At 56.2% G+C, this 23,298-nt stretch overlaps 2 protein-coding genes and 1 long non-coding RNA gene across 4 annotated transcripts; 1 reads left to right on the top strand and 2 right to left on the bottom strand.

Moving 5' to 3' along the window:
• Positions 1 to 1,581: 1,581 nt before the first annotated feature.
• CBX1 (chromobox 1) lies at positions 1,582 to 5,588 on the bottom strand. Its single transcript, XM_052785308.1, is given in 5 exon segments — positions 1,582 to 3,185; positions 3,863 to 3,957; positions 4,698 to 4,875; positions 5,416 to 5,498; positions 5,500 to 5,588. Coding segments are annotated over 5 exon segments (657 nt in total). The 5' UTR covers positions 5,557 to 5,588; the 3' UTR covers positions 1,582 to 2,941.
• Positions 5,589 to 11,042: 5,454 nt separating this feature from the next.
• Positions 11,043 to 11,824, bottom strand: LOC128140886 (uncharacterized). The gene is made up of 2 exons (XR_008234843.1): positions 11,394 to 11,824; positions 11,043 to 11,308 (listed from the first exon to the last, which is right to left on the bottom strand). It is a non-coding gene; the product is annotated as an uncharacterized LOC128140886 (long non-coding RNA).
• Positions 11,825 to 14,344: 2,520 nt separating this feature from the next.
• On the top strand, positions 14,345 to 22,700 carry SNX11 (sorting nexin 11). 2 transcript variants are annotated; one of them, XM_052785306.1, is made up of 7 exons: positions 14,345 to 14,432; positions 18,413 to 18,461; positions 18,762 to 18,848; positions 19,213 to 19,313; positions 19,572 to 19,670; positions 19,857 to 20,069; positions 21,536 to 22,700. In XM_052785306.1, exons 2-7 carry the CDS (start codon positions 18,441 to 18,443, stop codon positions 21,675 to 21,677), a joined length of 663 nt encoding a protein of 220 aa, XP_052641266.1. In that variant the 5' UTR covers positions 14,345 to 14,432; positions 18,413 to 18,440; the 3' UTR covers positions 21,678 to 22,700. The 2 variants fall into 2 exon arrangements, with proteins under 2 accessions (XP_052641266.1, XP_052641267.1); XM_052785307.1 differs by lacking the exon at positions 18,762 to 18,848.
• Positions 22,701 to 23,298: the final 598 nt, after the last annotated feature.

The raw sequence follows: 23,298 nt of genomic DNA, 5'->3' as shown, positions 1-23,298 counted from the left end.
ATGTCATGCCATGTGCTGTCAGAGGTGCAGGCTGCCTGCCAGCCCGTAATCAGGTGAAGTGCAGACCTTTCATTTTCCGAAGCAGGAAGCACTTAGCCACCAGCGGGGCCTCGTGCCTCTGATCTCGGCGAGAGCCGTGGCTCAGCGGCCCTTTGAACCAGTGTCCGGCTGCTGCCCGAGCCCTCAGCGTGGCAGCCAGGCAGCTTCACGCTGGTGCGCTTGCTTCCCGGGACAGACCCTGGTTTCTGCCAGCCTCTGCTGCGGTGCGGGGGGACAAAGAAACTGCCTCTGCCTTGCCCCGCTTCTGGCAGCCCAGGGCAGCAGTGAGCTCGAGGAAGACACCCTCATCATCACCCACACATCTCTGAGCCTGTTACGAGGGCTGGGAGACTATTTTCCCATGCCTCGGTTTCTTGAGAGGTGACCCCATCCCACTTACAGAGTGCCACAGCCAGAGACAACCGGTACCCAGAGATCTGGTGCCTGCCGGCAGCTCACACGGGAGCCCCACGTACTCGGTGCGGCCACAGTCCCACCCCCAGGATGGAGCAACGTGCATCTTCCAGCTACCTGCTGCGATCGATCGCCCCAGAGCCTCCCTAGGGAACCGCAGCCTTCTTACGTTCAATTAAGTGGACGTTACCCCTTCCATCTCTAGTGATTAATACAGGTTTAATTGCTGCTTCTGCTGGCTGCTGGGGCAGGGCAGATATTTCACCGTCCCGCTGGGTATAGGCTGTGCTGTTGTGAATAACCTGGATTTCAACTGGCTGCGTAGTTTTGCAGCCCCGAGTGCCAGCGAGGGGCTGGCGGAGCCCCTGTTCAGCCCTGAACACCACACAAAACCTCCCTGCCTCTCCCTGCTCCATCCTGCACCCTGCAAACACCAGAAACCTCTGAGCCAGGAACCACAATCCTCCTCCCAGGAACGCTTCAGCCCACTCTGCTGTCCACAGAACTGTGTGGAGTGTCAGCTGGGCTGAGCAGAGGAGGACAGGTCTATTCTCCATGCACAGGAGCCCGTGGCCTCCAGCAAGGCCGTATCAGGAATAAAGCGAGGCCATCTCCATCTTCAGCCAAACAGTCACCAGAACCATTGCCAGAGCTTTAAAAACCCATCCGTAAACGCAAAGCGACAAAGTCTGCTCAATGTTCAGATGAGAATTGAAGTAAAGGTCACTTACCCCACCTCTGGTGCCGGATCCTGGCTAGGAACACACGCAGCGCACGCTCCCTGCTCAAGCAGCATCTTGCTACATCAAACGATGGTCCCAAATCACAGCTAGTCCTCTTGCCTCCAGGGGCGAGACTCGACTCAGGCCTCTAGACACTAACCTCTACGACACCTCTTCTCCAGATGGAAGTCAACATAAATCAGAACCCGCTGTCAGCTGCTCCAAAGCTCCTGCTGCTGTCGACACCCAGATCGGAGCCACCGGCTAACCTGGGCTGCATCAGAGCTAACCTTGCTCAGAGAGAACCACAACGGCAGGCTAACTTCCCTCCGTGACCTGCTCTACACCTCGTCACTCATCTCATGGACAAAGAGCTGAGGAAGGAGCAAGGTAGAGAAGAAAAAAATCAGGATTATAAATCTAAAATTTTATTGAGACAAAAAACTGACAGAGCTTGGTATGAAGTTAAAATCCAAACACGTACTTTACATTTAAACAACGTTTTCACAGAAACCTAAACACATGCTTTTAAAAAAAGGTTTGTACAATGCAAGTCTAGATACATACCACCCTACAAGGAGGTGCCAGGAGTCTGGTGGGGCTCATGACTCCAGACATTAAATAGTTCAATATTTGTAATAAATCTGATTAAAAAAAAAAAAACTCAGAAGATTCAGGGTAACACATCCGGCTCCAGCACCAACGTCTGGCTTCCTACAAACAATCACTTGTTATGGGAGAATATGGAATTGATTTTTTTCTTGTGCTGCTGTTGATTTCCTCTCCCTCCCACAACTAAAGGGTTCCCAGTGCTGCTGGCTGGACAGTCAAATTAAGGTGAGTAAAGGTACAAGTAGTCAGAAGTCTCTCTTCCCCCCAATTTTGAGAAATAGCACCTTGTAACGGAAAGAAGGGTAGAAAGGCTTTTAAAGGGTTAAAATCCATTCCTGCCCCGCACCCCACCCTCCCACATACAATGCATGTGTCAGTAACTGGCAGTTCTGCTTCAGGACAATACGAATCACAAGTTTGCATTTTCACAAGTCTCCCCTCATCCCCCCCTACCCCCCCTTAAAAATTGCTCGCAGGGTTTTGAGGATCTTGGCTCCAGAGATTTGGACATTCACAGTTTCAGTCTCATGTCAGTGTCCCTGTCTCCTTAGTTCTGTCATCAATACTGGGCTCTCCCCTCCCCCCCTTTTTTTTCCTTTTCTGAATTCAGGTTCTAAAAAAGATCTGGAAATGATCTGGAACATTGTCACCAGACCTCATCTCCCTCCCCCCGCAATGAAACAAGAGACCAATTTCCCCACATCCCTCCCCCCAGCCCCCCAAACCAATACACCAGTAAATAGCAAAAGAAAAAAAAAAACAAAACCTACACACATGCTACGCCGTAAAAATGCAGAGTTAACACTATTGGGAAGAAGGCTGTGGGTTGCTGAGATGGTCTTTGAAGAATAAGCAGTATCCATCTGCACTCCCTTTCCCCAGCCCACCCTCACCAGTGATAGTCCTTCATGGAAGGGGCTTTGCTTCCTCTCCCACAAGCTGCAAAATAGACAGCCTCGAAACAAACACCCCAATTTCCCCCCCAACTCTCCCAGTAGCCCCCTGCCCTCCCCTCCCCTCCCCCCCCCCCCCCCCCAAATTGAGCCGGGCTGGTTTGAATCTGTACACAGCATGAAGCTGCATAAAGCAGTTGAGCAGCTGCAGGGCACAGAAACCATACTGGTCTCTTCAAAGGGCATCTTCTCCAGCCATCTCTACGCTCCCAACCGAGCAGAGCTGCGTTTTTCTCCCTCTTGCTCAAACCCACAGTTCAGATCTTTATACAAAGGCTGGCCAGAGCGGGTGCCAGGGGTTAGTTTCTTGTCCTCTTTCTTGTCATCGTCCTCTGAGGGGTAGGAATGCCATGTCAACCTCTCCTCATAGAACGAGATGACCACCTGGGGGCACTTGATGTTGGCTTCCTTGGCGGGGACCAGGTCAGCCTCGTCGGAGTTCTTCCTACAGGCCAGAGCAGAGGTGCAAGTTAGGGGGCTGTGGAGGGGAGGCGGAAGAAGTGGAGACCGGAGAAAAATCAAGAAGCAGCAGACAAATGGAGTCCCCGAGGTGCTTGGGGGATCCAAGCGACCCCTTCCCGAGTGGCTCTGGAGCAGGGAGAAGCAGCACATGAGCCCAGGAAAAAATCAGGCATGAGTTCAGCTCTGTGTTGTCGGGGATGGGGAGAGAAGCCAAATCAAAGCTGCAGCCCTGCCCCCAGCCACTCTGTACTTCTGAAACGGTGCAAAAGCAAACGGCTCTCACACCTACGCCTGACTGGTTTGGCTCCCACCTGCGCCAGCGACAAGCCCTGTGTCACTACAGCCGAAGGGGACGCGGTCATCGTCACGGCTCTCCTCTGGGTGCAGCCTTCCGAAACTGCAGCCCGCGCCATGACACCATGCCCCTCTCTCTCCCCAAGCTCGCGCCTGCTGCAGGGGGGACATCTTAAGAGCCACACAATCCCAAGGGCCCTACCTGCTCGTTTCACATCCACGTTAGCCTCAGCGCAGAGGGTCACCTCAGGCAGCAGCGCCATCGCGAGAGATTTCATGCCAGGTAGCAGGGACTCCCCAGGCGCAGGTCCTTCCCTCTCTGGCACAGAATAAGTGAAGAAGTGACAGACACAAAGACACACTCACCACTTCATCAGGAACATGAGCTCCCCGCTGGAATCCGTGGCACCAATGATTCGCTCTGGCTCAAATCCTCGGGCAAAGCCTCGCGGTTTCTCCGACTGAAAAGAGACAAGTTTCCACTTGTAGCATCACCAGGGTGACAGCCACAGCCCTGTTTCTGGTCACCAGGACACACTGGTGGCTGTTCAGAAAGGCTCTGCGTATCAGGTGCTCGAGCTATACTGACAAAGGCCAGTGGGGAACTGAGAAGACCACTCAGGTGTAAACCCACTGCACGGAGGTGACCTCCTGCCGGGCCCCGGGCAGCACGGCAGAATGCCCTGCAGGCAATCTGATTTCCAAGGCCATGCTGGTCAAACTCTTGTGCTGGCCAAGATTCAGCAGCTCCTGGGATGAAAACCAGACTGCAGAGCCTTTAACTGTCCCTTTTCACAAGCAGCTATTGAGTACCCTGAGCAGGAGGCTCTCCGCTCCACCTTGTTCCCCCTCCTCAAGGGGCAACAGGCAACTCCTGCCTCCTGTTTCACCCCTTCTGCGGCTCTTCAGAAGAAGCTGGGGCTTCGTACCCTTTTGGTTCAAGAACTGGCCTTTTGATTTAGCGCTAGTACTGGCTCAGCATTCACCAAGAGGCCTAGCTTAGACAACAGCTCACACCTCCTTCCAAAAGCTACAGCTTTTCAAAAGCACTTCAGCTGTGTCTTGCTGAAGTGCAATAGTTTCCCTTCCATGCAGCAGAACAGTTTGACTGAGGTTTTGGAAAAATGGCTGCTCTAGCTACTAGACACCAGGCCAAATGCAGGGGTAGGGAGGTGAGCACAGAAACCCCACCCTGCCTCACCTCTTCCTTCTTCTTCTTTGGTTTGCTCTCCTCCCCTTTGTCCTCTGTGTCAGACTCTGCTTTGCGCTTGCTTCCCTCAGATTTCTCGCTCTCATGTGCAGTTTTCTGGGACTGAAGGAACTCTGCAATGAGGTCTGGGCAGTCAAGGTTCTCTTCTGGCTCCCATGTGTTATCTTCACTGCAATCAAAGACAACAGCTTAGTTTTACATAGGGGCAGCTTGCTGCAGCTTTCCCTCCCTAGAAAAGTCCTGGACACCAGGTCATGCAGAGATGCTCAGAGAAGAAGCCGGCTGGATGCAGGTGTCCTCACCCCATGAAGTAGGACCCTGCCCTGATCCAGGCAGGGATGCAAGAGGGCAGGGCAGTTATTTGCCTTCTTGGGACAGAAATGCAATTCATTTTATCTGGCTGCTTGTTTCACACCAGGTTTAAGGGGGAAGCCCCACCAGGGCACTACACAGCCTGTTTGCAACACAGAAACGGGACTTTCTCACCTAGGCTGTGCTCCCGTCGCCCTGATTAGAGCTCGAGGCATTTAGCAGTGCCGTTTTTATCATTACGGCTGTCCTTGGCCTGTTAGCTCCATTTTAGAGACAAGGAGAGGCGCAGGGAGACTGAGCTACCTGCCTGGAGGCTTTGGGAGCCAAAGGCAGAAGAGATGCTCGTGCCGGAGCAGCCCAGCACCCACCCCGCAGCAGCAGGCAGGGAGTCACTTACTCTGAGAAGCCTTTCCACTTCAGCAGGTATTCCACTTTGCCCTTTACCACTCGCCGATCCAGGACCTTCTCCACCACATACTCCCTCCTCCTCTTCCTCTAAGACCTCTTCCACTTTCTTCTTGTTCTGTTTTTTTCCCATTGTGCTGGCCAGTTTTTCAGCTTACGGGCGACGCTGCTAAAAGAGGAGAGAGAACCACAGGTTTGTGTCAAGGTCAGGTTTGCCAAACATACTGGATACACACAGGCAAAGCACAGCGCAGGAATGCTGCTTTGGAGAAAACAGGCACATCCAAAGTAGGTAACACACAAAGAGATGGGCCAGGATGGTCCTGCCAGTTGAAAAGGCAAACAGGAATCTCCAGCAGGAGCTGCTGCATTTACACAATGCCTTTTTGACACACAGCTTTGGCCTTTTTGTCTCCCCAGCACCTTATTTATTTCACCAGTTCCATCAAGACTCTGCCTGATTCCACCCATACTTTGTCCCTGTTTTCAGCACACCATGTCTTGACCTCGTTGCTCCCATGTGTTGCCCACCAACCTCCAGAAATGAAGCTGCATCCTATGTCAGCTGCTCCACACCTTCTCATTCCTCTGCCAAGTCCCTCATGTCCCCCCCCTAACCTGTTCTCTCCCCTTCCCTCATCTCGCTGGCCTGCTCTTCAGCTAAGTTCAACCCTGCCCTGAGCCGCAGAAAGCACTTGCAGAGCTGTACAGCAGCAGGAGCGAGACTGCATACTGCTGATATTAACTGAAAGTTAATAAATAGTTAATCCAAGTTAAATACAAGTCACAGTCCCTGATACCAAGCTCCCCATGTTCATTTCCTTGCTGGTTCATGGATGTGCACTCTGGGATATTTACCTAACTCACCAACCCAGAAAATGGTTTTTTTTCTCCTTATCTTCCAGAGCCGTTCAGACAGTCAAAAATTCCTGCATAGTATCCAGTCCTTGCTGGGAAGCGGCAGAAGTGATGCAGAGCTAGGAGAACTCTCTGGCCCGACACAGCCCAAGGCTACCAGCCGTAAATGCCGCAGCACACAGGTAATGTGTGACGGGGCAGCCCTCGGCGTAGCTCTCTGCTTTCCGCTCGCGGATGGGGGGACTGCAGAGGAGAGGCAGCCCTGCCAACACGCCGGGCGCTTCCCCCAGGCTGAAACGAAACACCTCAGAGAGCCAAAAACCACAGAGAGGCCCCGCTTCCCTGCTGAAACCCAGCTCGGACCAGTAAGAACACCATAGCCCGGCAGACCCAGGGTCAGCCTCTTCCCACTGCTGCTGGGGATGGCCGTGCGCCTCGTCCCTGCCCTGTGTCCCTGCTGTTGGGCAGGTGGTTCTGCTAAAAACACCCCTGGTCCTTGCAAATGCTCTCCAGCCACTTTGTGGCTGCTACCAGTTACACCGACAGGTCCCAGCCCCGCAGCCAAGATCCTGAGCCACCACACAGCCCCGCAAGGGAAGGCACCAACGAAGCATCTGCTCGTGTGAGAAGGTGGCACTGGAAGGGTTTTTTCTTTAGGTTCAAGGAAAACACAGAGCCCTCTAGTACCTTGACCTCATCACCAGCCTCTGCTGCAAAGAAGTCTGCGCAGCCAGCCGAGCACGCTGAACAAGTTGCACTGATTTAGATTGACCAAAGGGTCAGGAGGTTTCAAATCTCCCCATCTGTTATCTCCGATAAGCAGCTACGCCATCACGGAGAGCCACTGGCAAAGCTGGCAACGAGACCCAGACTGCCTGAAACCAACTCTGTACCTCAGCCTCCCAAAACCCCACCCTGCTGAACAGCTGCCCAGGGAGCTTTCACAGCCTAAGCGCTGAGGAACACGACTTCTCTTTTATTCCAGTAAAATACATATTTTCTGCCAAGCAAAATGACTGGTGAGCAGGTCAAACATTACCTGCCCGGAAACTTCCGTTTTGCCACTCAGGTTACCATGAATCTTCTAGAATAAATTTCAGCTGGCAAAATCTATGCAAACTGGGGCTGGTTTATACGGCAAAACAAAAATCCTGCAGATTTACACTGGCTGAAGGCGATGTCAGAGTTCAGCAACAGTCTCAGCTCTCGGGGTACAGCTGGATGAGCTCCCTTGTGCACAAGATGCTGCTGAGCTGAGTGATCAGCTGCCATTAGAGTATCCTTCAAAGGGGAAGTCTTAAAAACAGGCCCCACAAAGCTCAGAAGACGTACTGCCAGTTCAGACCAGCAGAAGCCACAGCAGAGGGGATGGGAGGGAGCACAGCCGAGCCAGCACCCTCCAGACCACCCCATCTCTGCTGCTATCTCCAGGCAGGGCTCAAGGGTAGCCGAGGAGAGCAGAAGAGCACAGAGGGAGAAAGCAGCAATTCTCTGCTTGGCAGGCACTGGACCAACGTGTTTGTACTTTGGACCCCGCTACTGTACTGCTGCTTTCAACCTGATCTTGGCATACGAGCTGTGCCAGCGCCTGGGCTCTTGCCTCGGCAGGGCTATCAGCCTCCGACTGTGCTTGCTGCCAGACAGACATCTTCCCTTTACACCCCACCCCTGCATGCACCAGCCACAAGGCGACCACAGCCTCCTCACTTGATGGCAATGTTGGGGTACGAGGAGGAATGGACACCTTCCCCCTGCCACGGCACCCAGAGCTGGGGCTGCTCATGAACCAAGCAGAGGACCAGCAATAAAGGCCTGGCCAAAGTGTTTGCTAGCATCTAGGGGTGCTTGGTGGTCACTGAGCAAGTTGGGAAGTCCCAGAGCCCGGGCTCTGCATCACAAGCCTTTTCCTCCTTCTGCTCGTGTTCAGCACTAGGTATGTCCCCTGCCTTTCTTTTAACTGGTGGTCTCAGAAGAGGGCTCGGCACCTGAACGGGCTGCAGAGCAGACAGGGACAAGGGAAGAGTCTGTTCTGCTACTGCACATGCTGCGCTGTGCTCGCAGAGCTCCAGTGTCCACCAAAGGTGAAAACTAAACCCACTCTAAGTGTTAAATGAAGTGAGAAGTTCCCTGCCCTGTATGGATCAGCAGCTGAGGTGGTAGTAGGGATATTCCCGCAGACAGGCAGTACTTCCCACATGGATCCTTTGTTCAATGCCAGAGGACACCCAGCCCCCCAAGGATGAAGTTTTATCACCCTATTCAATGGGGGCAAAAAAAACCAACCACCTGGAAACAGCCCACTAAAACAGAGCTGTACAAGAACATGCACCAGAGAAGCTTTTCCCTCCTCAACTCCTGGGCTGAAGTACACTGACAGCATCTTTAATCAGATGCCAGACGGAGGCAAACCCGAAGCAGCGAGGCTCCCGGTTCCCTGCGGACTCACCGAGGAGGAGGCCAGGCTGCCTGGCACCGCCTCAGCTGGTGTGCAATACAACAATGTAAAGCCTGCAACCCACCGCCAGCATCTAATCCCCGAACAGGAGCCAGCGCTGCAGCGGGAAGCTAAGAGATCGTGTTTCACTCTTGAATTCTTCAGGCAGTTCCTCCTGCGCAGGACAGCCTTCCTCCTCTCCATCCTCCTCTGGCACCGCATGGCCGTCAGAGAAGGGGGCCAGAGCCGAGCACGCCATGGCAGAGGAGATTCCCAAGAAGGTGCCATTGCTGCTCCGGCTACTACCAGCAAATAAATTCCAAGACAACCTGGAGGGGCTAGATCTTGGGCTTCCCCTCTCTCAGCAGGGACTTCTGTTCAGCTGCAGCCAAAAGGACTTTATTCGAAAGCGCTGTGGTTATTGCTTGGAGATGGACTTGTTTTTAAGGCACCTAACGATGCTCAGCTGGATCGCCAGGCCACTTGAGCAGCTTCCTAAGAAGGCAACTGGATCAAAGAGTCTAATGGTAGAGTCTGGCCAAGGTGAGCTCAGAGGGGAGTTGCTAGAACTAGAGGTGGTGTGTAGGACAGGTAGGTGTGGAAAGGGAAATAGAGAGAGGCAACAGAGCAATGCAAGCAATGCAACACTGCGGATCCATCGTTTTATTGTGGTAAGTGCTGGGCAGAGAAAATGCAAATCCAAGGCCAGGAGCAGTTTGAGAAAAAGCTTGTCAAGGGGAGAGACAAATATACCAAAGGGCTGCAGCAACCATATCTTAAGAGTATGGCAGGCAGCAACCTCTCCAAAGTCCCCAGACACTCAGGGACTGTTCCTTTCAACAGATGTTTCCCCATTTCTGCTAGAGGCATTTACACCACAGAGTGCCAGTGTCACCCCCTTGCACGGGCCTGCTCTGCCTCTGTGGGTTCTCAAGATGTCTGCTCCCACACAGGCACAGGGCTGGCACCCAGCTGCCTGCTGACAAGTCCTCCCCTCGGCATTTGTCCCTGTAGCAGGGACAATGTCTGGTTTTGCCTCCGGAGCCTTCAAGCCAGAAAGGTGCTCTGGGCAGATAAGGCCAAGCTGTAGTTCACAGCGTCTGCTGCTAAAGACAGTACAGATTTTAGTGTTCGAGCCAGCAGCACAGAGACAAGCTGCTGCACAGGCCCCTCGCTGCACTGCAGTCAAAAACGCAGCTCGAGTGTGAGAAAGGGACTTCAGCCCCCCGGGGGGGTACAAACTCAACTCGTGGCTTTATCTGCGAAGCATCTGAGCTGCTCCCCACACCCTCTTCCTCCACGTCAGGAATGCCTCTGTGGAACAGAGTGCTCGACAAAGATTTCAGCCTTCTGTGACCGGGAACATCCAAACCCTCCAATTTTAGTTATTAAAAACAAACCACAGCCACCCAAAGTACTGACTGGTTTCTAGTCTCTGGAGGAAGCGGGAGAGGCTGAACAATCCCCGTCTACTTGGACACGCAGCGCAAGGAAGGCTTACCCCGTGCTCTGCTCCCTCATCTCCAGAGCTTTCAAATAAACACATTTCACTCACACCAAGTTCCTGCACACAGAGGTGCAGAACGAAGCCATTTCATTTTGCCTGGGCATTTTTGGGAAGGGCAGGCAACTCCTATTACATCTACATGAGCAGTCTCATGTCTATAGAATTTGGGGCTAGATGACTCCTGCCTGAGACTTCATCAGTAGTATGTTTCCTAAAATTCAGCTTCAGTTTTCTACACTTAATGTGTGAAAAAAGTTGGCTTACACCGAAAAATATGATTTCAAGACAGACTCAGGATGGGCCTATGCCAGATCTTTCCATTTTCATTCGCTGCTTCTTACCTAACGCTCAAGGCAAAGCTGAAATCCTTTGTGAAGAGGAAAGCAGAACAGAGAGAGACCAAAAGCATAACTTCTTGGTCTGCAGCTAAGAGGAAAAGGATCCAGGACACACCTAAGCCACTTGAAAAGAGTTCAGACTCCGGTAGAAGGCCATGAAGAAAGAGACCCAGCACAAAGGTGTGTACAAAAGCCTGCATTATTGGGGCAGGAGCAGACAGAGGAGCAAGAGCTAGCATTGACAGCATGTCATCGCAGTAGATCAGAGTGAAGCACATGCTGGTAGCATGAGATCTCCTGGAGAACAGCATCCAGGTAGTGAAACCACTACCAGACAAATACAAATTCACTCAGCCCCGCTGGCTGGGACCAGTTGGATCTTTGGAAGATCGCGAAGCTCTACCTAATACCATTCCGTGATGCCTCGTGCCAATCTTTTCAGTAGAAAGTTTAACAAAGGAAAGGAAGACCAGACTACGAAGAAAAATGTGGAGACCCAGAGGTTTAATTTGCATACAGACTAGTTCCATTAGCTGCATCTTAAAGGATTAACAGTTCAGCTCAGCTTTAATGAGTTTTAAACTTAAAACATTTCCTCCTCCTGCCTTTCTCAAACTTGGCTGGGATCACTCATCTCTTTAAAGACTTATAAGCACGCCAAGTTTATTCCACACGCGCCAGGGAAAGGCAGCAGGCATCTTTCTTTTGAAGTGGGAACAAGCATGTTAAGTCTTCCACTCTCCAGAACCTGAAAACAGCAGAAAACATTTCTGGAAAGTTTGAGTGAAAGCTCAAGCCTTTGAGTGGAGACCAAACTAAAGAAAAGCCACAACCTTCAAGCTCAGCCACATCATTTCCAGTTAAATTCACAATCCATGAGAGAATGCACCTCTGGATTTAAGAGAAACACACATGCAGTAGTAGGAACGTTACCTCCCTGCTGAAAAAAGAGAACCTGAGGTAAGAAATCCCGTCATGCAGACAGGAATTTTGTAATGTGAAGGTGGACACAACTTCTGAACTCTTTAGATCAGATAAACACTCATGGAGTCAGAGCAGGGATTTAATGTTGTTCTTCCTTTTGTAGAAAGACGAGAAAACATTGTCCCAAGTGCTGCAGGACTCCCAGCTTTCCAGTGGCCCCCCAACAACGCTCCCCCTCCCTCTCCACGAGCAAACCCAGGCCCCTACAGCACCTTCCTCTGCCAGCCTTCATCCCTAGGGACAGAGCGACTGCATCTGGGGGCATTTCCCCCAGCAGCTGCCTGCCGGCACTCGCAGGCCCTTCACCTGGTTATTTCTGCATTTCACTGGCATTGGGCAGTGGGGTTAGAGCAGCCACATCTGTTTCTCATCGTTTTCACTACCAGGATCTCAAGCACTAATAGGAAAGTGTGCCTGGGTCGCAAACCCTATGGGGACCGTTGACTCCAAACATACCCATTGCAAACACCTTCCTCTCTCAAATGCACAAGGGATTTTTGTTGTTTTTTTTCTAAAGTTAATAAAATCTTTCACAGATAGAGCCTGTAATTATTCAGCCAGAAAGCCCTTTTATACTTTGATCTCTGGGTTTTATAGGGACAACATATGAGCTTGCTGCTTCCAAACTGATCAACCCAATGCCAAGAGCACTGCCCCACCTCTGGGATCCTCACACTCAGCCCCCCATCTCCAATGCTCCCCACCCAAACTCAGGCCACTTTCCAGTCCCTGCCATCTCCTCCATGCCACACGGGAGTGGGTCAGCTTCACAGCACAACCCTGAGCCAAACCCCGCTGCCACCCTCTCGGCCAGCCCCTGCACTCCCGGGGCAGTTCCCCATCTGCCACTTCCTCGACAAAGCTTCGCCGCCTCCTTGTCCAGAGATACAAATCCCATTTTGGCTCCATCACCTTCCCTTTCCAAAAGTCCTACTCTTCCCCCAAATGCTTTGCAACTCACATTCCAAGTGCAGCTCGACTTCCTCAGCTCCAAAACCTCCTCCCTTGGCAAAGGAGCCGGAGAAAGCCAGCTCTGCTGGGGAGCTGCCCCAACACCCAGCCCGCGCTGCACGTGAGCAGGGACTCGACCCAAACACAGCTCCTGCTGCATCTCCCCCCTCCCCTTCCCCAGCGCATCCCTGCTTCCAGCCTGCCAGCCACAACCTCCCTTTTCCTCCACCTCCTGCCAGCCCTGCACCAAGGTCTCTGCAGGAGAGCTCTCCCCCAGCCCCAAGGCCCCACGGCCCCCCAGCTCGCTCCCCAACAGCTCTCCTGCCCCTGGCCCCCCCCGGGATCGGCTGCCGTCCCACTCCCTGCCCTCCTACAGCCTGCTGAGCCGCTTCCCGCTCATTCTCCCCGCCAAAAGTTGACACTCATCCCCTCCTTGCTCTCACAGCAGCTGAGCCTGAATCCCCCTCCTTCCCCAGCCTCCCCCTTTCCCTGAAGCTCTCCCCCCAGGGAACACCTTCCCTCCCTTCCCCTCACCCCAGGGGCTCCACCAATATTTTTTTAAAGCACCATCCCATCCAAATGCCACCTCGCCCCCCCCAGAGCAGGGACCCTGCTCCAGCCTCTCCCCTCCCACCGGACAATTCCACCCCACAGCCCCTGCCCCAGCCCAGCACGCCCCCCCCCATTTCCCCAGACCCTCTGCAGCAGCCCCTTGTTCTCTCCTCAGGCACCAGCCCCCTCCCAGCACCCCAAGGCACATCTTTCGCCTCTGTCCAAAGGCACCCCCCCCGCACCTCTCCCCCCCACCCCTCAGAGCCTCCCTCACCTCTTCCTCTCCCCCACGGACCCTCCAGGCCCACCTTTGTCCCCGGCCCAGCTCCTCCTCACTCCCAGACTCGGTTCCCCCCCCGCCCCCCTTGGAGGGGCGCAGCCCTGCCAGCACATCCCCCTCCCCCAGCACCCCCCGCACCCCCCACTAACGCTCCTCTCCCAGCGCCCCCAAACACCCTCCTTCCACTAACACCCCCTCTTCTATCACCCCCAAACACCTCCCTCCTCTAACCCCTCCTCTCCCAGCACCCCAACCCCCCCTCCACCAACACGCCCTACCCCAGCACCCCAAACATCCCCCCCGACCCCCCCTCCCCAGCATCCCCCCCCCGCAACCGCCATCTCACCACCCTAAACACCATCTCCCGCGCCAACCCCCCCCCCAGTAACGCCCAGTTCCTCCCCACCATCGCTCTCCCCCCTCCCAACACCCCCCCCGCCCCTCCCCCCCACAGCCCCCCCCCCCCCCCCCCAATCCGCGGCCCCACCCGCGGCCCCCACACACCTTACACAGCCCCGCCAACGGTTCACCGAGGGGAAGGGGCCGAGCGGGGTACGGGGACGGGCGGGCGGGGCGGGTCGGTTGGCACCGTCGGGCCTGGCCGTTCTCCGTCCGCCTCCCTCGAACAAAAGAGCCCGGCCAACCCCAGTACCCGCCGCCGCGCACTGCGCCTGCGCCGCGACCCGCGCCCGCCCAGCGCCGCCGCGGGGTACCCTGGGAAACGTAGTCCGCCACCGCGGGGGGACACTGGGAGTCGTAGTCCTCCGCCTTTTCCCTCCCCCCTCCCCGCCCGCCGCCGCCGCGGGGTACAGTGGGAGCTGTAGTCCCCCGCTCCGCTGCCGCCCACCCGGGAGAGGCTTTTTTTTTTCCCCGTTAGGTTTAAGCTCGCCGCTTCCGTGGAGATCGCAGCGCGGCGTGGCCGGGGCCGTCGGGGAGGCCGCCCGTTGCTGAAGGCCCCACGCCGCGCCCCGCCGCCTGAGGGGGTGGACTACAACTCCCAGCATGCCCCGCGCCGGAAGGGAAAGGGGGGGGAGAAAGCACCGCCCTCGCTATAAGGCCGCCGCGCCGCCGCGCCGCTTAAAGGGGCCGCGGCCTGCTGGAGGAGGTGAGGGGGGCTCTGAGGGAGGGGTAGGCCCGGGGTGAGGCTCTACCGCCGGCGGTGGGCTTGGGGATCCGCTGGGCCCCCGCGGCAGGCAGCCCCCGGTCCTTGCCGGGGGATCCCTGGCCCGCTCAGGGCGGTGGGGCAGGGCCCGGGTCTGGCCGGTGCCGGGGCGGCGGGGCTGGGCCTCACCCCCTGCCGCGGCCTTTCCCGGCGGGGCTGGGCCGAGGCGGCGGTGACCAAATCAGCCTCCTTACAGTGGTATCGAGCCCCGAGAACCGTGGCCGGCTGCTGCGGGACCGGGCCGGAGCTGTGGAGCGGGTAGAGCGGTGCTGGGGCCCAGCCCCAGCCCCGTCCTCGCAGGGGGGGCGGCTGGGCTGGGCTGATATTAGTGTGGTCAAGCGTCTGGGCTTTGTGTGGAAATGCTGTGGTGTTGGGCTGGTTGGGGACATCCCCTTCCAGTGGGCAATGGTGGACCAAGGAGGGGGGGGGTCCCGATTTGGGATGGGGAGTCCTTTCCTTCCCGTGTGGGAAAACAACCTCAGAAAACCCACTCCGGTATCGGTTGTGGACAGCTCTGTCCAAGCGTGACAAGCAAAAGCAGAAACAAATGGGACTCGTTCCCTTTTTCCCTGCTGTGGAGCTCCTCTGTGAGGCTTTCTTCAAAACTCGAGAGACTCCTGTGTGGCTGGATGTTGCCTGGAGCAGTGCTGGGCTTGCGCGGATGGATGTGAAGCCTCAGCCAGCCTGGAGCTGGGGAGGGAATGGAGCTGGGGGAGGGAGCTGCGAGCTGGACTAAACTATCACCGGTGTGTGCTACTTAGGAAAGAGTATTCGATGCAGGTCCTGCAGTTATGGAGGGGTACAGACTGCTATTAAGGATGTGTTTGAGTCAGCAAGGAATAAAAAAGATAGCAAGCAAGAGAGAAAAACAAACACTTTCTCTGTCAGCAGTGTGAGTACAGGGCTGGGGGTGGCAATCCACCTGGAGTCGGACCACGTCTGTGGCTCGTTAAGCACCCAGGCTGCCGTAGCCTGGGCAGGTGAAAGTCGTGAGGCTCCAGGAGCATGGATGAGGGGTGTTTCTGTGTCTCTTGTGTCCTAGCTAGAAGACATTGAAAGCGTGAGCCCTGGAAACACTGAAATGCAAATTGTAGGAAGATTAAACCAAACCCAAACCACATATCCCAGGGCCCCTTAAACTGAGGCTTTCAGCAAAAGCCCTGAAAGAGGATTTGGTGTAACTGTTTAAAGCTAACTCAGAGCTGCCTTCTCCATTGGGTTTAAGTTGATTTATCAAGTTAAGGTCAATTAACTCCCAATAAAGCGTAAATAAGATTATGCGTTTCTTGGTACAACTCTGGATCAAAGTATAAAGACGTGAGTGCTCAGACTCTCTGATCTCGGTTTTCCCCGCAGCCTGTCCACCTCCTCGCTGACTGCAGAGAGCCATCTCTGCCCCCCACCCCGGCCTAGCTCTCTCTGCTCTTTGGAGCACCCTTTCAGTAGCTAGGAAATTAAATTCTTTTTCCTGGCAACCCTCTGCTGTTCCATTAGGCAATTTCTGAGTCTCTCTCTTCTCCCTCCTGCATTTTTAATCTAGGCAGGGCTGTTATGCAGAGCCAAGAGCTCTAAAAGCAACAGGACGACGGCAGCGTCCCTTGGGGAGGCCAGGGAACATAATGGTCAAGTTCTGCTGCTGAACTGGTTCTGGCTGGGAGCCCCCAGCATGGGGGAGGATCGGAGCTCCCCCGTTACCATGCTGAGCAAAGTGACTCATGTCACATTTGGCTCCTTCACTCCCTTCCTTTCCCAGGGGAAGAATCATGTGTGCTGAAGCGTGGGGGTTTTTTTTGGTAGGTTCCCCTCGCCCTCCCCCTTACAGCTCAAATTGGAAACAGCAGCAGTCTGACCCAACTCCAGCGAGAGTTCAGTTACTCAGAGACATCTTGGAGCGGGCCTGGGTCTCTTGCTGTCTATCCTGAAACTCTTCTCTGCTGTTATTAATGCATTCTGTGCTCTGCGGGTGGAATCGGATGGCTGAAGTCTTGCAGAAAGTACCTGCAAACCGGTGGAGCCAGATTTTTAAAGTGTGGTTTGTGGCTCAACCCCTCCCCTTGTCCCAGCTAAAATTAGCTCCGTCTTCAGAAGAGCTTTGCCTCACATCTGAGCGTATAAATAAAGGCTGGGTTTCCAGTGCTGCCTGACACTTGGCAGCTCTCATGGCCTAAAAGGCAAGACTCCAGGAATGGGGAACAGGTGAAGGGTTGCTTCGCCTCTGCCATCAGGCAGCCGTGTCCCTCAGGAGCCTGGGCTGTGACAGGCAAAGTCCTGCGCTGCCGGTTCATCCCAGGGCCTCCAAAACCTCTTGCAAACAATCCCGCAGAGGAGGTGAAACCAGGACACGGGACATGCTTGGTCTTCCAGCTCCCCCTGATGAGTATTCCTGGTCTGTGTGCGCACAGTGCGTCTGCAGGGTGGGGAATGAACTCTGTCTCAGAGGGGTTTCACTGTCTGGGCTGTGCGTTTATTGGGTGGTGGTGGGGTTATCTCGCTGTCCCCTTCCCCGCAAGCCCTGGCACTGTGTTCATGGTGTTGTTGCAGAACAGGAATTACTGCAGGAGCACGTAATGGTGGAGCAAATTAGCTGACACGGTCCAGCAGGACCTGGGAGCGCCGGAGGGATGTGGCGGAGGAAGTGGCTGGTGTGATGGGAGTGTGCGGGCAGCTCGTGGCGCAGCTGAGCTGGGAAAGCTGGGCAGCACGGGGGGCACCAGGCACCTCTGTGGCTCCCCGAGGGCCTCACCAATGCTGGTTGGCTTCCCAGCTCCCACTGGGAGAAGGGGAAGGGGGGGTTAGGGAGGGGCGCAAGGGAGAGCGGTCGCAATGCGGATACAAAACCTAGCCAGGTGGGGAAATCTGGGTACCGAGTTTGCTGCTTATTCAGGTGACTTGGGAAAGGGCTGGAGAGAAACGTCATATCTCTGTCTGGTGCTAATGGGAGACTTACTGAGGTGGCAGCTGGGGAATGGGTCTGATCTATGCAGGAGAAAAGCAGGTTCCTCTGGTGAGGGGCAGCGGGGTCCTGGTGTGGGCTGGCTGCTTTACCTGCTTGGATGGCCCAGCCAAGCTCATGCTGGGCAGGCAGTGAGGGGAGAGGGAGGCCTGTAGGAGAAGGAAACTGTGATAAAAGCAGAGTTTTCTCCTCCCCAGCCGAACCGGCTCCCCTGGCATTTCAGTGCAAACCTGCCCATGCAGGGAGTGGGCCGGGCTCTTCCACCCTGTCTCCCTCCTGCATTGCCAGTTCTGGCTCTGCAGGAGCAAACTGGGGACCTGGGGTCTTGGTGCTGTGCAACGAGGAGGCTGTTCCTGGCTAACGGGAGTTACACTGGGGGAAAAGCTCTCCGGGAGTTGTGTCCGGCTCTCCCAGAGACCCAGTTATCTGCCCGGGAGCAGGGATGTGCTGTGGGAGAGGAGGGCAGGCAGCTTAGCAGGAGCAGCTGGCTGCCCCGTCCCGTCCTCAGGTGCTTACAGCCTGTCTGAGCTGGGATCCCTACTCACCTCTGTGATCCAGGGATTTCTGAGTGCTGTTCCAGAAGGCTGCAGGATCCCAGTGCCTCCCTGTGGGTAGGGGTGACCTGAAGACGAGTTGTGGAGGAAAGAGGTGCTGCAGGCTCCGGCTCTGGTCGCGGTGCAGTCTCCAGCTCACCCCAGCGAGAGCCCAACAGGCCACATTGCCTCAGGACCATATGGGAGATCCATGCTGGATGCTCTCTCCCCTGCGGGCTGCTGGATTTGAATGCATCCACTTTATTTCGTTGTGGCTGAGGGGAGAGGATCAGGGAGGGCAGCTGAATGCAGACGTGGGGGCTGGAGAGGTGCCTGCTGGATGGGACAGAGGTGTGAGGTGCCTGGGGGGATGCAGAGTGCATGGGAGACCCTGATGTGTTGATCTCGTCTTACTAAATCCTTTTTTCTCTGTACAGATGTTTCCTGCTGGGCTCTGGCTCTAGGATGTTGGAGGACAGAGAGGAAGTAAGACCCTTTTTGACATGGGTTTTGTCTATTCCTGGGTGGGGTTTGGCCGCGCTGGAGCCGGTGGTCTTGGCTGAGCGCTGTGTCGAGGGGTGAGAGGTGCTGAACGCTTGGCAGGGTCCATGGGGTGGAGCTGAGGGGCAGCTGGTGACAAGGATGGGAGAGGCTGGAGGTGTCTGCGCTGCCCCTGGGGCAGGATGGCCGGACAAGCCAGTGTGGTCATTGGCACCTGTCCCCGGCAGCTCCTCTGAGCCCTGCGAAGGGGGTGACGCTGGCACTCAGGCAGTGTTTGTGCCGTAGGAGCTGACCACGGTGCGTGTTCAGGACCCCCGAGTGCAGAATGAAGGCTCCTGGAACTCCTATGTGGATTATAAAATCTTCCTCCATGTGAGTTGCGGCTGGGGGAGAGGGGTGAGCTGCAGAGCTCAGTTGTGCCGTACGTGAGGCTCATGAGTGGAGTTGTCCGGCCATGTCTGGCTGTGCTGAGTGGGGATGGAAGGAGCCATGAAGGGGGGAACCCTCAGCAGCCCATCCCTCCTTCTATGCTGTCTTCGTGTGGGTTTGAGACCCAACTTCTCCCCTGGAGCCTGCTCAGGTTTTCTAGGCACTTTAGCTCCCCCAACGCTCCCCAAAACTTTGAGGGGATCCCTTAGTCACAGAGCTCAGGGGTCTGTGCAGGTGAGATCCTGCCCTCCTCTGCCTTGCTGCCCCTCAATCATGCGGATTATTTCCATGGTGGGTTTTTTTGCAGACCAACAGCAAGGCCTTTACTGCAAAGACCTCATGTGTACGGCGCCGGTACCGTGAATTCGTGTGGCTGAGGAGGCAGCTCCAGAAGAATGCTGGCTTGGTGTAAGCATGCCTTGTTCTCCCTCCCTTACCCCTCCTGCAGCCAGACACTGTTTCCCATTGCCCTGGGGGACACACGTGAACTCTGAACAGATGTGGATAGAAACCCCAGACACAAACGTGGGATACCTGAGCTCCTAGGATCCAGCCCTGCACAAAGCAGGGTCCTGGCTGCTGCTGCCGCGGTGCCCCCGTGTCTCCTTGCTCTGGTGCTGGGGTGATCCGACCCTGAACTGCCGCCTCTCTGCTCTGTGCCTGCAGGCCCGTCCCAGAGCTGCCCGGGAAATCCACCTTCTTCGCGGGCAGCACGGATGAGTTCATCGAGAAGCGGAGACAGGGGCTGCAGCAGTTCCTGGAGAAGTGAGTAGAGCATTTGTGAGGGCTGGATGGAGGGAGAGGACACACTGCTCCAGTCTTGCTTAGAAGATGCTGACTGTGAGGTGGCCGTAGAGCTGCCGACAGTCACCCTGGTGCTGTGGGGCAGGGCTCAGTGTCCTCTGTGCTCCTGGCCGCCTGTCTCACTCACCCTCCTCTCTTTGTGCACAGGGTTGTGCAGAACGTGGTCCTCCTCTCCGACAGCCGGCTGCACCTTTTCCTGCAGAGCCAGCTCTCGGTACCCGAGATAGAGGCGTGCGTGCAAGGCCAAGGCTCGCAGACAGTGACAGAAGCCATCCTGCACTATGCCATGTCCAACTGCGGCTGGGTGCAGGAGGAAGAGAGCCGCCCCGCGCTGCTGCCAGGAGGGGACCTGCATGGCAGGTAATGCAGGCAGGGAAGGACGGGCCCGGGGGGTGCCACCAGCGGGGCAGCCCCCGGCTCCCTTGCTGTGCCTGGAGCTGCTCTGTGCTGGCTGGAGCAGGCCTGGCTACTGGCAGTGCTGGGAGGCAGCTGGTGACTTGCTGTCTGCACCTCCCCTTGTCAGTGCTTGCAGCTGTGTGTCTGACTACAGCCTGATTTGAAATGGTTGGTGCTTGTACAAGGGACTTTCACCAGTAGGACACAGCCTCTGCTGTGAAATAAGAGGAGCTGCCAGGCTTTCTAGAGACCCCTGAATGTTTTTGAATTTCCCTGTCCCATCCCTACTACAGTCGTTTGAGGGAATGAAGTTGAGCATGTGTTCCCCAGCCCTGCACACCGAATGGGCAGGATTCCTGGGGGTCAGGCAATAGGAGCTGGACATCTTGGGCTGTCACCAGGAGTCTCCTGTACTGCCCTCCAGGCTGCCCGGGAGGGTGACCTGTCCTGGCCAAGACTTAGCCGGAAAGAGCTCGAGTCTCTCAGAAGAACTTAAGCTGAGATTTACAAAGGTCTTCAGCTGCTTTCCTCCCTTAATCTCTGGGGAGTGAGGAGCCTTTGGAAGCTTTCAAAGCTCAGGCTTTCTGTGCATCTTGCCTTCGTCCTCGCAGCGTGAGTGGGTTCTGCAATTCCTCGTGCCCATCAGAGCTTCAAGAGTTCTTGCTGCGAGCTAGGGAATTAATCGGGCATCTCCCTGTGGGGTGGCTGCCCCTCCTGCAGCCATTTGGGGGTTTTCTGCACCTGGGGAGGCAGCTGACCTGGTGGGAGAGGAGGGCATCCTCAATCTACCACTGCTGCAGCTCCCTGCAAGAAGCTGAACAAGCCCAGACAACACCTGTGTGTTTGAGTCCTGTGGCAGGCACGGGGTCCCTTGGCTGTGCTTGCTGGCAGCCTGGTGTGTCTGGCAGAGATGCTCGGGGTCCCCCTGCCCCTCAAATGAGGTATTTACCTGCTAAGCAGGAGGCTGTGTCTGGCCTTCTGCACCACCCAGTGCCCATGTTTCTTCATCTTGGTTTTCAAATAGCAGGAAGAAAGAGGTGTCTGGACTCCAGCGAGAGACCTGTTTTTAAATAGAGCCCTTCTGGTTTAAGGAAGGGGTTTGAGGGAGCGCAGCAGCCCAGGCTAATGGGTAGGTACCCAGGCAGTGTGGCTTCCTGCATCTCAGCTGCCAGCCCCATCTGCCTCTCGCCGGTGACAGTCTCCCCCCCTTTCCTGCTCTGGGCTTGCATGTGAGGGTGAGCGGCTGCTTCTGCGGCTGAGCTGGCTGGAAGCTGAGGGCTGTGGTGGGGCTGTGCAGAGGGGAAGCAGCCTCTGCTGTGCAGAAGCGGTTGCGTCAAGGAGGCAGCGGTTGACTTGGAGACACGTGGGCACCTCGGGCCCTGCATCTTCCCCAGATCCCTTCTCTGCTCTGACCTGTTCTCTCTTTCCAGCTGCGCTGGCCTGGGAAGCCTGCAGGGTCCGAGCTGCCTAGAGACCTTCCCGTACTGGAGCGACTTCGGCATGGACGATACCCACTCGGACAGTCCGGATGAGCCAGCTGAGCCCTTGGGCGGACGGCGTGAGATGCAGTAAACGGCTCTAGCGACCTCGCCTGCCTTCCCTGGGACCTGCAACCCTCGCTGGAAGAGGGACCGCTGCTGAGCTGGAGGGGTGTCCAGGCTGGTGGGACTGGGGGCTGTACTGGGAACACGGCCTTGTCCCAGGCTCTGCGGTGTCCGGGGCTCATGTGCTTTCTCCCTGCTGACTCTCGACTGTCTTTGATGTCCCAGGCAGTGTGTTTGTATCGCTCTTCTCTTTGGAGAAGAGATCTAGTGGTTAGTGAAACCTGTGTTTGTTGTTCCCATGGCCTTTGCTCTCTGACTGGAGCAGTAGCAGGGCTTAGTTAGGTGGCAGTGCCAGCAAGGCTCTGTGGTTTTGGCATGTCCCTGGCCCCGGGTGGGGTGGGATACGCTGGCTCAGGTCCAGCACGATGGAGGAAGGCTTTCCTTGGTGGGGCCGCAGGCTGGGAGCAGGGGCTGGCCACTGCTCAGCGAGTCTCTTCAGTTTTGTCCCGTGTTCCCCTCCGCGCTGCAGGCAGGGGAGGCTGCATTTCCCCGATAACACGCGCTGTGCAGCTCCTGGGGAGGGTCGTCTCAGCTGCGTGGAGCCGGAGCTCACATGTGGGGTGCAGCTACTGTATCCACACCTGGGGCCTACTGGCACAGCTCGCTCCGCAGGTTGCCTGCAGCTGGGACAAACAGCGATGAGCTTCCCCCTGGGAGCATGGGGCAGGGGAATGAGTTGGTGGGGAGGTGGAGGGGGGGGGGCAGTTTGTCTCCCCTGCCCTTTTGAGGGGATGCCCCTTTGAGATGGGCTTCTTCCTCGCACACCGATTGCCATGCACAGGGGGCAATGGGGGTCTCGCAGCCAGGATCTAGTTTGCTCAGAAAAAAGGAGCATGTAGCTGCCTTGGAGTCGGTGTCCGGCAGTGCTTGGGCTCTGGCTACTCTTGATGCCTCTCCCTGTGCTCTCCTGCACCTTTTCCTCCCACCCTTCAGCACTGGTGAAGGCAGAGCTGACGTGCTCTGACTTGAAATAAAAATGAAGTAGAAGAGACTTACTGGTTGCTGGCAGTGTCTGTCCTCGCTGTGTGGGTGGAGGGAGCTGAGCTGAGGCCGAGCTAATTGCAGATAGATGGCTTTAGGGAAAAGAGGGGGTTATTGCACCTCTCACCACGGGGCTGGAGCTGCTGAAACCATGGGGGCTGACTCTGCCCTGCGCAGCGGAGAGGTCCCTGGGGCCAGCATGGGATGCTGGGGTGAGCCCCAGGGTGCTGGCAGAGGACAGGCAGGGCTGACGGGTCCCACCTTGGCCCTGAAGCGGGTTTTGTGGTGCTGGGCCCAGCTGTGGAGGGGGTCTCGGCCCCACACGGGGGCCAAGACACACTGGGGAGGGGGAGGGAGGAGGGTTGGAAACCCGTCGAGGCGCATCCGAAATGTCAGGAGAAGTTCATTGCGAAGGCTGGCAGCTGCTGGTGCGCCGGAGCGCCGCTGCCATTGGCTGCCCCCCCTCATGCATATTCATGCATATTCATGAGTGTGCGGCTCCAAATGGCGCAGCTGTGAGGCCAGCTGTGCCCACGGACCCGCTCCTGTGCCCACGCGTGCCCTCGCCCACGCTTGGCCTTTGCCTGGGCACAGCCTCATGCAGGCAA

This window comes from Harpia harpyja, chromosome 4 (assembly GCF_026419915.1).
Source record: "Harpia harpyja isolate bHarHar1 chromosome 4, bHarHar1 primary haplotype, whole genome shotgun sequence".
NCBI classification, from domain to species: Eukaryota; Metazoa; Chordata; class Aves; order Accipitriformes; family Accipitridae; genus Harpia; species Harpia harpyja.
The sequence above is the reverse complement of the archived record's forward strand: the minus strand, read 5'-3'. Positions and strand labels throughout refer to the sequence as shown.